Source organism: Pavona decussata, unplaced genomic scaffold (genome assembly GCF_977016875.1).
Source record: "Pavona decussata unplaced genomic scaffold, jaPavDecu1.1 SCAFFOLD_96, whole genome shotgun sequence".
Lineage (NCBI taxonomy): Eukaryota > Metazoa > Cnidaria > Anthozoa > Scleractinia > Agariciidae > Pavona > Pavona decussata.
The window spans coordinates 1,438,304-1,453,624 of NW_028145513.1; the positions used below are offsets into that span (position 1 = coordinate 1,438,304).

The window sequence follows — 15,321 nt, forward strand, 5'->3', positions numbered from 1 at the left end:
TCATGGCATGGCACCAAGAGACTATGAGGTAAGAGAGCGAATCCCTGTGCCCCATGATAATTATTTTCAATCTTTTTTTAGTTCGCGCCATGCTATTTTGGGAAATTATAATCCGCCATTGAGTTTAAAATTAAATGACGTCACTCTAACTGACCAATAAGATGTCGACATTGAAATAGCAACGCAAACAAAAATAGATTGAAAAAAATTTTCATAGGAAGAGGGGCATGCATGGGGGATTCGCTCTCTTACCTCATAGTCTCTTGCATGGCACCCATTTTTGCCTGCGTACCAAGTGTTTCCGTTGCGATTTTGTGGTCGGTTTCGTGCGTTTTTCGCTTTTGGACCGCGCGGATCATTGGGACGACAGCGTCGCAATATCTGCGCCTTTAATCAGCGCAAAACGCACAAAACCCAACGGAAACGCTTGCTTCATAAATACAATCTCGTTCCCAGGGTCCTCTCCTACTCGGCCCCAGTAGGAGAGGACCCTGGGAACGAGGTTGACATGAGTACACCCATTTTGGCTCCTCCCTGATTTCCTTTCAAAATATCGCCAGTTAGTGTTAACTATAGAACCATGTTGACTGTGTTCAATGGCCAGTTAATCACGGTTGTTTGCTATTGTGCTTTTCAGAATGTTGTTTTTTCAAGAGGGGACGTTAGATAAACTGCTAAACAGTCCGCATTTTTTACGTTATAAATTGTAAGTGGTATCAACGCAGTCTTTGCAGGGAAAGTCTGAAGACAAAGGAAAAGAAAAGAGGGACTTTGTGCCTCGGAAGTTCCTTCTTTATATGCGTTTTACGTCTCCCTACGTGAATCTCCAGAGAAAAAAACGACTGTATTGTAGTCTAGTTGTGGTGCAGTAGGGGATACAAGGGTCTCGGGATATGGGATCAATGTAAACACCATAAATATGAAACCCTCGCGAGTGAAAACAAGTTAGAAATGGTACACGGCATACGATAACATTGAATTTAGTTTATGTTCACTGAAAGCTAAGTTTTCCCACATCCAAGCCAGTCTATTAAGGATATAACGGCAAAAATACAGCATTTTGAATGAGCACCAGAAGCGAGGATCGAGGAAAGAAGCAAACTTCGACGGAAATGTTTCTTTAGGTTACGTAAGCAAGCTTTCAGAAAATCGTAAAGACTTCTTTATAATAAGACGAATTATTCCAGTCAGTTTTATGGTAAATGGGTTGATAATCATAGGTAGCCCGCCGCTATCTAATGCGTCTCTGACGATGACTCGTTTCCAAGTGATTCGGGTCCCAAAGCCAAAAGGCCTCCATCCACCGCCAATTCTGTGCCAGTTATATATGAAGCATCTTTGCTGCACAAGAAGGCGATAGCCGCTGCTACCTCTGCAGGCTCGCCGAAGCGCCGGTTCATCTGACGCTTTGCAACGGAGGGCTCACAACTTTCTCTATCGCGCATAATAACTTTTTCTGCCTGTAAAATCAAATCAAATTGAAAACGTAAAAACACATGACCAAAATCAAACAACAAACCAACATAAAAAAAAACAAAGAAATTGAAAAAGCAATGAATTACGAGCTCAGTCCAGATGTATCCGGGGCTAATGGAATTAACTCTGATACCATCTGCAGAAAGATCCAGTGCCATGCTCTTGGTCATTATTGTAACAGCACCTTTGCTGGCCTGGTATGTCCATCCTGAATGATAAGGTTGAGCACGGTGGGCCTGGACACTACTAATGTTCACAACAGCGCACTCCCAGGCTGCAGCTACAAAAACAATAAGAAAATGTTCCGTGTCCATAATATTCGCTACCCCTCTCTCTTCTCCTAACACTTCCTGCCCCCCCCCCCCCCCCCTGTAGAACTGACTTCTAGGACTACTGCATCCGTAACACAACGATTTTATCATAAACAAGACTATTACAGTACAATTCTGAACTTCGAACTCCAACGCGACCAATCGTTGTATAACATCTCCTCATGCTCAGACGCGGAAAATTGGAAAATCCCATGATTTCGTTTACACAACCCTCTCTCTTCCTTCAATCCACCCCTTCACCTACCCCCCCCCCCCTCCTCCCCCACGCCCATCCTACTCAAGTAGGGTCGCATGTTGGTTTGAGCGATTATTGCAATAGAGCTTTGGTCAAAATAAATACAAATAGAAGACCTTACCATGATAGTAAAGCATACCTTTCTTCATGAATGGATAACAGGCTTGCACCATGTTGGAATAACCAATAACATTCACACCATAAACTCTGTCCCAGTCCTTTTTTGCAGAGTCCAAACCTGCCATAAAACATAACGCAATTAGAGAATTACCAACTGTACTTGCGTTGTGGTTACCACCCCATTAGTTTCTTGTAAGCTAATCAAACTCTCAAGAAAATGAAGCTGGGCAAAAATAAATAGAATGCAACGTTCGTCATGTCAAGCTATGTCACTAGCACTGCAGTGACTGCACAGGATAAATAACTGTGCCAGAGAAGACCCCTTACATCTCACACACGGCCACTTTACGCCCTTACCCTGAGGCCCCGGTATTTATAACTCTACAGCCACCTTTCCAAGCTCTCCAGGCCAGCAACATTGCCAACGTCATAGAGGAAGCGATTCGCAGCACAGGCCTTAGGAAACCAAGAATAGTTAGGATACCCTGACATTGTTATGAAAACGCAAAAAACTGTGGCCGTTAACGATTTCCATTACGTCGACCACATCACTAGGTACACTAACAGCCACAAGCGGAGAACACACACGATGTTTCTATATTTCATGAGCAACCGTTTAGGTAACGAATATCTACTTAGGAAATAAGGTTTACTGTATGTGTAGCGTGACATAAGGTTCTCAAAATTGTGAAACACAACACATTCAAGTTTTGTAGTCGCTCATATTCTTGCTTGGTGCGTATATTCTGTATGGTGAATTTGTAGCATTCGTGGTGGAGATGTACCAGACGGCAAGAATAGACAATACATTTTATAGACAATGTAAGTGCAGCATGACGTAAGTTTCTTAAAAGCGAATTTCGAAGGACGGGTCAAAATCTTCCAATCACTTGGTACAATTTGACGTGACCAGCCGCTGAAAGACGAGCCGCTCAAAACAGCTTTCGGGAGCTCCGAGCAGCCATAAAAACACAACAAAACACTAGGTGAGCTTTTTCAGGCTTTATTGTAATTATTGTAGGTTTTCGAGGGGAAATTGTTGCCTAATTATATTTGCGACCGAATTTTAACGCCATAATGAACTATGATACGCTTTGGTGACCTATGTCCAACCCGTCTTACCTTTACACGGAGCTCCAATGCCTGCATTATTTATCAGAAAATTAATTTTCCCTTCGTGTTCTTCACCAACTTTCTTCACCGCTTTGATACATTGTTCTTTAACGGACACATCTACTGAATAAAACTTGATATTATACCCAGCCGCTGTGAGGTCAGTCTGCAGTTGATTGCCAGCGGATTCGTTGATGTCAAACACTGCTACAGCTGCTCCATCGTTCAAAAATCTTTGAAGAGTAGCTCGTCCGATCCCTGATGCTCCTCCAGTTATGATGGCCACTTTACCAGCGAATCTATCTTTGGTGTATTGGGAGTCCAGTGGAGGGCTTGATAGAGCCATCGAGGCCATATGTTGAAAAACTGTATGTAATAAGACTGGCTGCGTTTAGTCTCCCTCTCGTTGCGTGACGAAACACAGAACGGCTGCAAGGGAGACTAGGCTGGGTTGGACTGGATAAGATTTACTGGACGAGGATTGGTGACGGGGGATTGGGAAAGCGTTCGCGGTTTCAACGAGGACTAGACTGTTCACAGTCCTCTTATCTTTCCGTGGGATACTCAGGACTAGTAGGCTTCGATGGAGCTGATGCCATCTTGCGCGAGCACGATCTGGGGGAGAGTGTCTAAACTACCGAGGGGGAGGGAGTGGGACTGTGAGAAGCTGTTACAGTCTCCCTTTTTTTTTCGCTCCCCTCCCCGACTCAACTAAACCCTACTCCGGCTCCCCTAGGTAGTTTAGACACTCTCCCCAAATCGCGCTCGCTGTTACCAAGATGGCGGCAACTCCACCGAAGCGTACCAGTCTCGAGAATCCTACGGAAAAATAGGGGGACTTTGAACGGTCTAAACGAGGACTGGTAAAACGCGAGTTAGTTAAAATAGATCGAAGAAGACGATGAATTGAAACGAGGGTTAGTAAAAGCTGTAGCTCGGTATGAATAATTATAAATCAAGGAAACTACGCCGAAGGGCGTCACTGATTAAAATCAAGGGAGGGCGATAATTAGAATAAAGGTTTACGTACGATGAACGAAAGTCCAAAATGCAAAAGGATCAATTGGAAAGCCCAAAAAGAGGAGAAAAAAATTTATCACTTTAACCGAGATCCATGATAGGCTCCTTTCGATTTATTAAAATGCAGCTTGAGACACGAACAAAGGAAATTCGATAATCATGTTTATTCATTTCTGTTGTTTGTGTCCTCTGCACCTCAATATCAAGTTGAATTGTAGTATTTCGAAAGGAGCCTATTACAGAAAAGTTCCAATGGGAAAGAAGCGTACCATGTAATTTTTAAACCGGAATCCCGATTGTACCATGTAATTATCATGGTAAACAACACCGGGAGCGCTTTCTATTCATTCAAAATTATCGGTATAAAATTGTGGAAATCTTTCGTATTAACTGAAAGGATGATTCATATTGGCAGATCAAGAAAATTTTGTAGCTGAGAAAATGAAAATGGAGATTTTGTGCAAGGAATGGTGATTTCTGTTCCTGGCTGACCAGTCGAAACGGAAAAAGTTGAGAACCTCCGAAGATCGTGCACACGTTCCACTTCTTTCACCCGGCCGAACATTTTTACTCAATTTTAAATGTCCCAGGATCTAACCGACATTTATATAGTTCTGCCACTTACAAACGTTGCAATTTTTTACGCCAACACCAATTAAATAAAGCAAGAGAATAATCAATTTAACTTTTTATTTTGAAACTTTAGATACATGTGTCAAATTATACCCTTTACTCACTTTCGCGTCAAATGCGGAAGACATTTAAATAGCACGATTGTAGACCATTCAAAATAAGAAACATGATACATGTAAATACTAAATTAATTAAGCAAGCTTTCAGAAGATCGTGGAGACTTCTTTAGAATAAGAAAATTATTCCACTCAGTATTATCGTAGAGGGGTTGATGATCATAGGTAGCCCGCCGCTATCTAATGCGTCTCTGACGATGACTCGTTTCCAAGTGATTCGGGTCCCAAAGCCAAATAGCCTCCATCCACCGCCAGTTCTGTACCAGTTATATATGAAGCATCTTTGCTGCACAAGAAGGCGATAGCCGCTGCTACCTCTGCAGGCTCACCGAAGCGCCGGTTCATCTGACGCTTTGCAACGGAGGCCCGCCAACTTTCTTTGTCGCGCATAATATTTTCTTCCTGTAAAATCAAATCAAAATCGAAAACTAAATAAATAAAAGGTAATAACATAAGACCAAATTCAAACAACAAACCAACATAAGAAAACTAAGTACAAAGTACCCGCTCAGTCCAGATGTATCCGGGGCTAATGGAATTAACTCTGATACCATCTGCAGAAAGATCCAGTGCCATGCTCTTGGTCATTATTGTAACAGCACCTTTGCTGGCCTGGTATGTCCATCCTGAATGATAAGGTTGAGCACGGTGGGCCTGGACACTACTAATGTTCACAACAGCGCACTCCCAGGCTGCAGCTACAAAAACAAGAAAATGTTCCATGCCCATAATATTCGCTTGAGATTTAAATACTATTTCACGAGGCTAAAAAGGTGGAAAGTTAAAAAAATTAAAAACTCTTACCCTTGTAAAAGGGTATTTTAAAATGTTCTTTCATGTTAACGTGTACTTTTGCAACTGCATGTGGTCAACACTCAATTTTCCACTTTAAATGAAAATTTGTGTTCCCTAGTTCCCTCTACGACTGCTAAGCTACTTCCCCTCTACTTTCTTTTCTACACTCCTCTCCTTTCTCCTAACTCTCCCTTTCTTTCTCCCCCTCCAACCCACTGTAGAATTGACTTCCGGGACTACTGCATCCGTAACACGACGATTTAATCATAAACGAGACTATTACGGTACAATTCAGAACTTCGAACTCGGACGCGACCAAGCGTTTTCTAACATCTCCTCATGCTCCGACGCGGAAAATTGGAAAATCCCATGATTTCATTACACAACTCTCTCTCTTCCTTCAATCCACCCCTTTACCTCCCCCCTCCCCCCTCCCCCACCCCCATCCTACTCGAGCAGGGTCGCATGTTGGTTTGAGCGATTATTGCAATAGATCTTTCGACAGAATACCTACAAATAGGAGATAAATGAGATCAGTAACAATCCATACTTTGCCATGATATTAAACCATACCTTTCTTCATGAATGGATAACAGGCTTGCACCATGTTGGAATAACCAATCACATTTACACCATAAACTCTGTCCCAGTCCTGTTTTGCAGAGTCTAAACCTGCCATAAAACAGAACGCGATTAGGGAATTACCAACTGTACTTGCTTTGTAGTTACCACCCCATTAGTTTCTTGTAAACTTATTCAAACTAAATATGAATATATGTAATATATATTTTGAACTGCGGATGAAAGATCAAATAGAAGAAAGATCCTCACAGTTTGTACGCAACTTAAGCAGTTGCGAAAAGAAAACCTGAAAAAAATCCACGCTTGAACTGGATTCGAAACCCTGACCTCTGTGATCCCGATGCAGTGCTTTACCAACTGACCTATCAAGCCAATTAGGAGCTGGTCATATTGTGAGTTCGTAATATACCCGTGAAGGTGGATAAATGAATACATGCATACATGACTGAACTTAGGAATGTATGCCGGCAGGCATGACAGAACCAGGAGCGAGCGAGCGAGTGAGTGAGTGAGTGAGTGAGTGAGTGAGTGAGTGAGTGAGTGAGTGAGTGAGTGAGTGAGTGAGTGAGTGAGTGAGTGAGTGAGTGAGTGAGTGAGTGAGTGAGTGATCATGAGTGAGTGAGTGAGTGAGTGAGTGAGTGAGTGAGTGAGTGAGTGAGTGAGTGAGTGAGTGAGTGAGTGAGTGAGTGAGTGAGTGAGTGATCATGAGTGAGTGAGTGAGTGAGTGAGTGAGTGAGTGATTGAGTGAGTGAGTGAGTGAGTGAGTGAGTGAGTGAGTGAGTGAGTGAGTGAGTGAGTGATTGATTGAGTGATTGAGTGAGTGAGTGAGTGAGTGAGTGAGTGAGTGAGTGAGTGGGTGAGTGAGTGAGTGAGTGAGTGAGTGAGTGAGTGAGTGAGTGAGTGAGTGAGCGAAGGAACGAATGAATGAATAAATGAATGAACGAACGAACGAACGGACGGACGGACGGATGAGTTAATAAATGAATAAACAAACTGAACAAACTGATTTGAATTGTATTAAGTCTTTGTGAAAATGTATGCAAAGCAGTTTGTGACGTCGTGTAAGGAATAGACCCATGCCCCTTACTAGCTCGGTCATGGGACAGATGATGGCTAGATTTCGTAACATTTACAGCCTATAAAAAGTCAAGATTTGGTTGAAAAAAGGCGCAAAAAGGCTCAATGCGTTTCAAACAGGTGCAAAGATTTATTTAAGCGAAAAAAAATTGGGGGGTTAGGTGCACTTTAACTCAGTTGAAACGTTTACGTAGGTAGGCTAACATCTAATACGGTTTTATTTTTAGGTGTCTTATATGATATGGCTTTCCTGTTTTCAGAAGATAAAAAAATCTGGCATGACAGCAAAAGAAATCTTAGAAATATACATTGGCGGGGTCGTTCCAGAAAAAAAAGTGTGTAGAAGAGTTCCCGCCGGCGTAACAGAAAGTGCAATTTTTATCGTGGATCTGGAGGCCGTTCATTATAAAGACCTAACAGTGGATGAAAACGTCTTCTATGGAGCTCGCTCGAGTCCATCTGAACACTATGAGGTCTTCCTAGATCGCCAGGGAAAGGTCAGTGCCATGATCATGACCAAAATTTTCAAGCCTGACACAGAAAGCAGTTGTGAGGTCTCGACCACCCATGACCACTTCGTCATAAGAAGACAGTACAGTTGGCCAAGTGATGACAAGAACTTTCGTCGTATGATAGCGAAGGTCGAGCCCGAAGGGAAATTTTTGCGATTAGCCATTATACAGTACACCGTGAACATGACCCCTGATGAAGCAAAGCTGCTCTCTCTTGTCCACCGAAAAAAAGCAAAAAGCGCCATTTAGAAACCCAAGTGAGAACAAAACCAAGTGTTCTAGAGAGAATGAGAGAATTGGGAGATAAGATGAGCGCTAAGGAGATTATTAGTCACATGCAAGAGGAAACAGGGGGCGTAGTGCCAATATCGTCTCCATCCAACATTCCTAGGGACAGGCAACAAGTGTACAATCAACTTCGACGAGTTGAAGGCAGGACGAAATCCAGAGGCACTGGCCCAGCTAAGTCACCGGACATAACCAAGTTGTTGTCACTTCAACAAGCCGGAAGATTTATCCGTGATGTGAGTATGGGTGCTAGATCAGATAATAATGGCGAGATTCGAGCAGCAGTCAGCATGTTTGCAGCCACCAAATACAGCGTCGGGTGGATAAAAAAGATTCTGTCGTCCTCGTTTACATCCAGGTGCAGTGGCTGGGGTGGATATGACCTACAAATTGGGGCCCTTCTACCTCACAACAGTCACCTTCCCTAATCCAATGTTCGTGTACAAAAACAACGTAAATAAACACCCAACAACCCTGAGAGCAGCAATGACCTCTGTCTCCAAGGAAACACGCAACTATGAGTACCTTGCAAGGTCGTTAAAGTCGGAAGGAATAGAGTCATTGACGTACGGAACGGATGGAGAGTGTGCCCTGGAGAAAGGCTTTGAGAGCCCAGTTAACCCCATTGAAGGTCCTGCTTATCGAAACATCCACCTACGCTGCTTTGAGCACGCTTAAGGTGACATTATTACGAAACTCAAAGATCTAAATGTCCCGGAGAGTGAACAAAAGAAAGTTCAGCTGGAAATATTGGGAAGCAAGTTTGGAGGAAAGCGAGTCAAAGGTCTAGTCGATTGTGAAAACGAAACAGAACTTTAAGAACTGTACGTGAACGAACAAGGAGGCTCATTGGCCCTAGCAATTTAAATAATGGATGGTAACCACTGTAGCCACGAAAGGGAGGCACAGATCCATGAAGATGACTTTAAAGTTTTGTATGTTGAAACCAACAAGAAATGCTGCCAGCCTGGATAAACTCCCAAACAAGTGGGACAATTAAAGAACGGAATCGCTCAACAACGTCATCAAAGAAGCTGCGGAGAATCAGTTGACTGATCGGGCTACGATTCACGAAATTCTAGAGGTTGAAGTGATACAACAACAAGAGCAGGAATACGTCAAAGCTATTTACGGCATGGGGGATTACTGGTTGGCCCCTGAATTTCAAGCCTATTCCGTTACCTCGTTTGCTTGGTCACAGAAGACACCCGAGCAGCAACGGCGACACGTACATAAAGTCCTTAATGTCATCGTCCAATCAAATTCAAACTACGAAGAGACTGTCGATTTCAGTCGAGGACTGTGGGGTTACCAGTGTCGCCGCGGGATTTTTAAATCAAATTTGGCACAAAGCAGAAATCATTGTCTCTCATTACAAAGTAATCCGGATTTAGGGCAAGGTGCGTATTGTGTGACAGAGTTTGGCAACTGTGTGAATGTCACGGTCAAAGGTGGTAGCCCCACTTGGAGATGTCGCAATTCCCAAAGTACAGCAGGCCTTTGTTCTCACATTCTTGCCGTGATGGATACTATGGGAACACTTCCTACGTTCTAGGATGGTTTTAATGAGAAAAAAGGCAAATCACACAACATACTCGGTGCTAACATTCCAAAAAGGGCGGGTGAAAAGGCAAAGGAAAAGAAGAAGCGAAAAGGACAGAATAACGCGGAACTCACCCCGATCATAGAGGAAGTAAGAAGACCGGACAGTAAAATAGACTTCCAGAAGCCTCTCGCGTTCACAGAAATATGGCACAACAACAACAACTTTTATGTTGTATTCACCAAAGACTGTACCACGGCTAAGAAGTGCAGGACATGTAAAGAGGAATTTGCTAGAGGTGGCGTACTCTGCATTCCACAGGACATTGCAATACTTCATAAAGAGCGATAGTGTTACCCCAAGAAAGACAGCAAGGGAAGGGTGACTATGGAACCCGGGGGGGTTACTTCCTTATAAGAGGCTAATGGGGATGTGCCGCTGGATGGGGTCGCATTTTCACGACTGGATTGACTAGAATGGGGTCGCATTTTCAATAGAGTTACTAGAATGGGGTCGCACATTTTTGGATTTTTGGGGTGAGAAACTGATTCTATTAAGTAAAGATTCAAAATGGTCTCAGTTAAAAAGTTCAGAAAGTTGTTGTTTATTAAATGTAACAATCACCTCGCATTACATTCCGTTCTTGAAAGTAGATGCATAAATAGAAAGTGACTTAGTTGGAATCGCGAAAATTACATTTTCCAAAAAAGTGACTAAGATGGGGTCTATAACTGGCCACAAAATAGCCTATAATGGGGCAGGGGCTCTGGGAGGCCAGCGGCACATACCCAGCAAAACTTAACCCAAGTACCCCCCCGGGCTATGGAACCAATGTGGAATCAGGAGGCTTCCAAATATTATTGTGTAAAGAAAGATTGCATTATACGTAGGCTTCCCTACTTTTGGAAGGGAATGGTGGAGATCGACCAAGATGTAAGAATAAAGAGGGCCATTTGAAATTAAGGGAGTCTTTGCACTTGTCCGTTTGATTTTTCGGTCTCAGGTAGTTTTCACCCAGGTCACGGGCTTTACCTAACAGGCCTTATCACGGTTTTCGATGCCATTTTGACGAGTAGGCAAACAGGCTTGAAATAACAGTGTTTGTATGGAAATCCGGTGTCAAATAATTTTCATAAAACATCGCTTCTGAAAAATTCATGAACTGGAAACTTTTGGCACTAGGAAAAGGATTTTAAGAAAAAAAATTGGAGTGATGTAGCTGTGCCCAGAAAGCGTCCAGTCGTGTTTTGAATTTTCCATACATTTGCCTGTATAGCGAACCAGCCGTGAACTGCTACTAACAATAGTTTGCGGGGAAAAAATACAGGGAAATGTATGGAAAGTTCAAAACACAACTGGACGCTTTCTGGCACTGCTACATCCCTCCAATTTTTTTCTTAAAATCCTTTTCCTAATGCCAAAAGTTTCCAATTCATGAATTTTTCAGAAGCGATGTTTTATGAAAATTATTTGACTTTGGATTTCCATACAAACACTGTTATTTCAAGCTTGTTTGCCTACTCGTCAAAATGGCGTCGAAAACCGTGATAAGGCCTATTAAGTCGTTTATTTCTAATACAGGAACATAAGTAAGCGAGAATTTGGCTCATAGAAGGTACATGACACGTCACGTGACATTTATTGCAAATATTGGACAAATTGCCCACGGGTTTTAGAGGGGAAAAAACGTAGTTAAATGCATAGTAAACACTTCCAGTCCTTCATGCTTTGAATAACCGGTATGCTGTTCTCTACGTTGCTCTCTTTAATTATACAAAACTCTACTTTAAACCTTCAGGACAATCATTGAAAACATAGATGGTTAATACCCCGGGGGGGCTACTCCCAAAAAAATTGGATAGGGGTGTGCGGCCCGCTTCCCAAAACCCTTACCCTATTTATGACCAAAATCTGCGATTTTCCCTACCCTATTTATGACCTGAGCAAAAATTTGATACCCTATTTATAACCAGTTCAAGAACCCCTGGAGTCTAGCGTGTGACCGGAGCGCATGACAAGCCGTTGCGGCACGTACACAGATGCTGTAAACATCATGATGAAGAAGTAGCTTCTTCAAACAAACAAAAAAACGAATTCAGAGTGCAAAAATTGATACCCAATTTATTACCAAAATGGCTAAAATCGATACCCTATTTATGACCAAAGCGGCTGAAAAACCATACCCTTTGGCGCCCCACATACCTATATAGCCCATATAAGGGAGTACCCCCCTCCCCCCGGGGTTAATACAGATCTTAGACCTCTATGAGAAAATGATTTTCAATTTATGGTACGAAGTAATGTTTAAAGTGCTCATCGTGTGGCATTTAATGTGACCAAGTACCTTACGGCAAAAAATGACGTGTAGACAAACATTCAGGGACAATTTCATCTTCGTCTTGGTACTCCAGGCTCTGATGCCAGGAGCAACAAAACTAGCATGTATCTTTTTAGACCTTATAAACAGCTATTTCAAATAACGTTGTCGGACTTTAAGGCCTCAAGCTTACGCGACAAGACCACAATGTCATGTGGATAGCTGTAAATCCTTTAAAATTTGGTCACAATTGCGCGGTTGTCATTGCCATAGAATGGTATAAAAGGCCAGAAACGTTCCAACAACGCTAATTGAAATAGCTATATTCCGAAAGTTGGGTCATCAAATTGGCTTTAAATAGGGAAAGTATTCCTTAAAGGTTCTACAGTGTTACATTTTGTTGTGCAAGTGCTTTTATTCTGCAAGAGATTGCTCATTGAATGATTATAATGATTGACGACACAGTACAGTAGAGTCAAGTAGTTTTGCTTCATAGAACAGATTATTCACATATATAATATAATATATGCATTGTTAGATGTAATGTCACAGACAGTTCCAGTTTTAATCTCGTTATCCGTTGGCTATGTAGCTGTAGAGACTATCAAAAATACTTTAATTGTTTACGCAATCGGCCAATTTTGCATTTGTTCGACGAGTGATTGCGGTTTTGGATGTGCGTGTGTTTTGTAATGACCATAAAACAATAATATGCTTTATTGCACGCATGATCTGCATTGTTAGATATTGTTTAGATACTTCCAGTTATAATCTCATTACCACTGATCAGTTAGTTTGAAACGCAGACGTTGGCTCAGGATAGACCGTCCTAAACTTTTCGAAAGGAGGGGAAGGGGTGTTGGGAGGGCTGCTGGCAATTATTTTTTTAGAGCGAGTTTTTATTATTTGATCAGCAGGGATTTGCTGAAGCAAGGGCATATAAAAAACCAAGAAAGATTTATTGCTGCTCGACGTTTCGGGGTCATCGTGACTAGTTAAATAGCATGCAAATAAGGAAAGGTTCAAGATAGGCATAAATAAATTAATAAATAAATAAATAAATAAATAAATAAATAAATGGCCTAAACAAACACCTTGGCGCGGATGGAACCGTTTGCACGTTCAGTGTTGGTTTACGCATGCGAATGTATAGCATTTCTTTAACGAGGCAATCAAATTTGCTGCTACATTTCGCGATGATGTCATTGTGAAATTGCCCTATGAAGCGTTCAGGCATTTCACTATTGTGTTGGAGGTTGTAATGTTTGTAAATCGAAGATGACTTTCTAGTAGGGGTATAGAATGGTCCTTGAAAAATAATGGGTCTCGGCAAATTTTCGGCGGGTCTCGAAATCTCGGCGTCTCAAACTGGAGTCTCGGAATCTCGAGCTCGAAAAAATAAAGCGGGTCTCGGAATCTCGCATTTTGAAATTTGGATCTCGGAGTCTCGCAAACCAAGCGAAAATGAAGTCTGAATAAACCGTCCTAAACTGACAACAAACAATAATCTTGAAAAACGGCTCAACATCGCAACCGCTTCTGCAGCTTCTGTGAAACATGTAAGCTTGGATAAATTCTGCTCGTAAATTGCCGCACTATGCTTTTCGGCAGTGAAATACATGTGATGCATCGCGACGTCTCGGGCTCGGATTTAGAAAAAGTAGTTAAGTCTCGGTCTCGAATTTTAAACGAAGGTCTCGGCGTCTCGGCGGGTCTCGCATTTTACCATTCTATACCCCCTCTAGTGTGCCCTTCTACGCGCTTCAACGAGCAATTTCACATCATCGCGAAATGTAGCGGCAACAAAAACGCCAAACTTCCTCACGCCATCCGAATTTCCGAATATTTTGGCATTTCGTAAACGGAACTGATAGCGAGTCAAATAATGTCAACGATTTCCATTTCGCAAAGTACAGATTTTCATTTCGTTTCGCGTTTCATTTCGTTTCGCAAAGTACAGTAAGCCTGTCCAACCCGTCTTACCTTTACACGGAGCTCCAATGCCTGCATTATTTATCAGAAAATGAATTTTGCCTTCGTGTTCTTCACCAACTTTCTTCACCGCTTTGTCACACTGTTCTTTAACGGACACATCAACTGGATAAAACTTGATATTATACCCAGCCGCTGTGAGGTCAGTCTGCAGTTGATTGCCAGCCGATTCGTTGATGTCAAACACTGCTACAGCTGCTCCATCGTTCAAAAATCTTTGAACAGTAGCTCGTCCGATCCCTGATGCTCCTCCAGTTATGATGGACACCTTACCAGCGAATCTACCTTTGGTGTATTGGGAGTCCAGAGGAGGGCTTGATAGAGCCATCGAGGCCATATGTTGAAAAACAGTATATAATAAGACTGGCTGCGTTTACTCTCCCTCTCGTTGCGTTACGAGACACAGAACGGCTGCGAGGGAGACTTGGTCTTCCGTGGCAACGTTCTTCTTTCCACCAATGAAACTGCGTTGTGATCGTGTCCTCTGTGATTTAATATTTTGACAAGGGAGGGGATCAACGTGGTCGACTTTCGCAGGCTATTAGCATTTTAAACCAAACACGAACTGAACCATCACGAGATGACTCGTAAATTGCAGGTAAGCAACCTTTGTATTTTTTGGTGCAGTGTTTTGTAGGACTTTTCTTTGTACTGTAAATTACATTTGATGCCAGCTGAAACCCGGATGGCTGACGCAAAGCTGTCGTCCTTTTGCTAAATGTGCTACTCTTTAATTTGGTGCATGAGGCAACGGCACAATGATATGTTGTTATCGTAGTCTATATACTATGATATTTTAGACCACTAACTTTGGTCTGTATATTATATTATATAACAGACGCAAATTAGGCCAGTAGTTAAACATTGGTCTGTACATTATATATACAACTGACTTAAACAACAGACTCACCGAGGAATGTCGCTTTTCTCGCCACAACTCATAGCCATTTGCCATGCTACACAACTCGGTAACTTTTTGCTTTGGTGACCACAACTCATGGCCATTTGCCAAGCTACACAACTCGGTAACTTTTTGCTTTGGTGACCACAACTCATGGCCATTTGCCAAGCTACACAACTCGGTAACTTTTTGCTTTGGTGACCGCAAATCGTGGCCATTTGCCGAGCTACACAACTCGGTAAGTAAATTATTTGACGAGCTACACATCT

General features: G+C 42.3%; 2 protein-coding genes and 1 pseudogene across 2 annotated transcripts; 1 reads left to right on the top strand and 2 right to left on the bottom strand.

The window, feature by feature from the left end:
* Positions 1–756: 756 nt before the first annotated feature.
* On the bottom strand, positions 757–3,690 carry LOC146472879 (uncharacterized). The gene is made up of 4 exons (XM_085119183.1): positions 3,286–3,690; positions 2,183–2,281; positions 1,563–1,756; positions 757–1,460 (listed from the first exon to the last, which is right to left on the bottom strand). The coding sequence occupies exons 1-4, from the start codon at positions 3,629–3,631 to the stop codon at positions 1,236–1,238; spliced, it is 864 nt and encodes a 287-aa protein (XP_084975309.1). The 5' UTR covers positions 3,632–3,690; the 3' UTR covers positions 757–1,235.
* A 1,282-nt stretch (positions 3,691–4,972) lies between these two features.
* LOC146472880 (uncharacterized) lies at positions 4,973–14,551 on the bottom strand. The gene is made up of 4 exons (XM_085119184.1): positions 14,143–14,551; positions 6,414–6,512; positions 5,550–5,743; positions 4,973–5,447 (listed from the first exon to the last, which is right to left on the bottom strand). Exons 1-4 carry the CDS (start codon positions 14,486–14,488, stop codon positions 5,226–5,228), a joined length of 861 nt encoding a protein of 286 aa, XP_084975310.1. The 5' UTR covers positions 14,489–14,551; the 3' UTR covers positions 4,973–5,225.
* LOC146472881 (uncharacterized) lies at positions 7,133–10,831 on the top strand (annotated as a pseudogene).
* Positions 14,552–15,321: the final 770 nt, after the last annotated feature.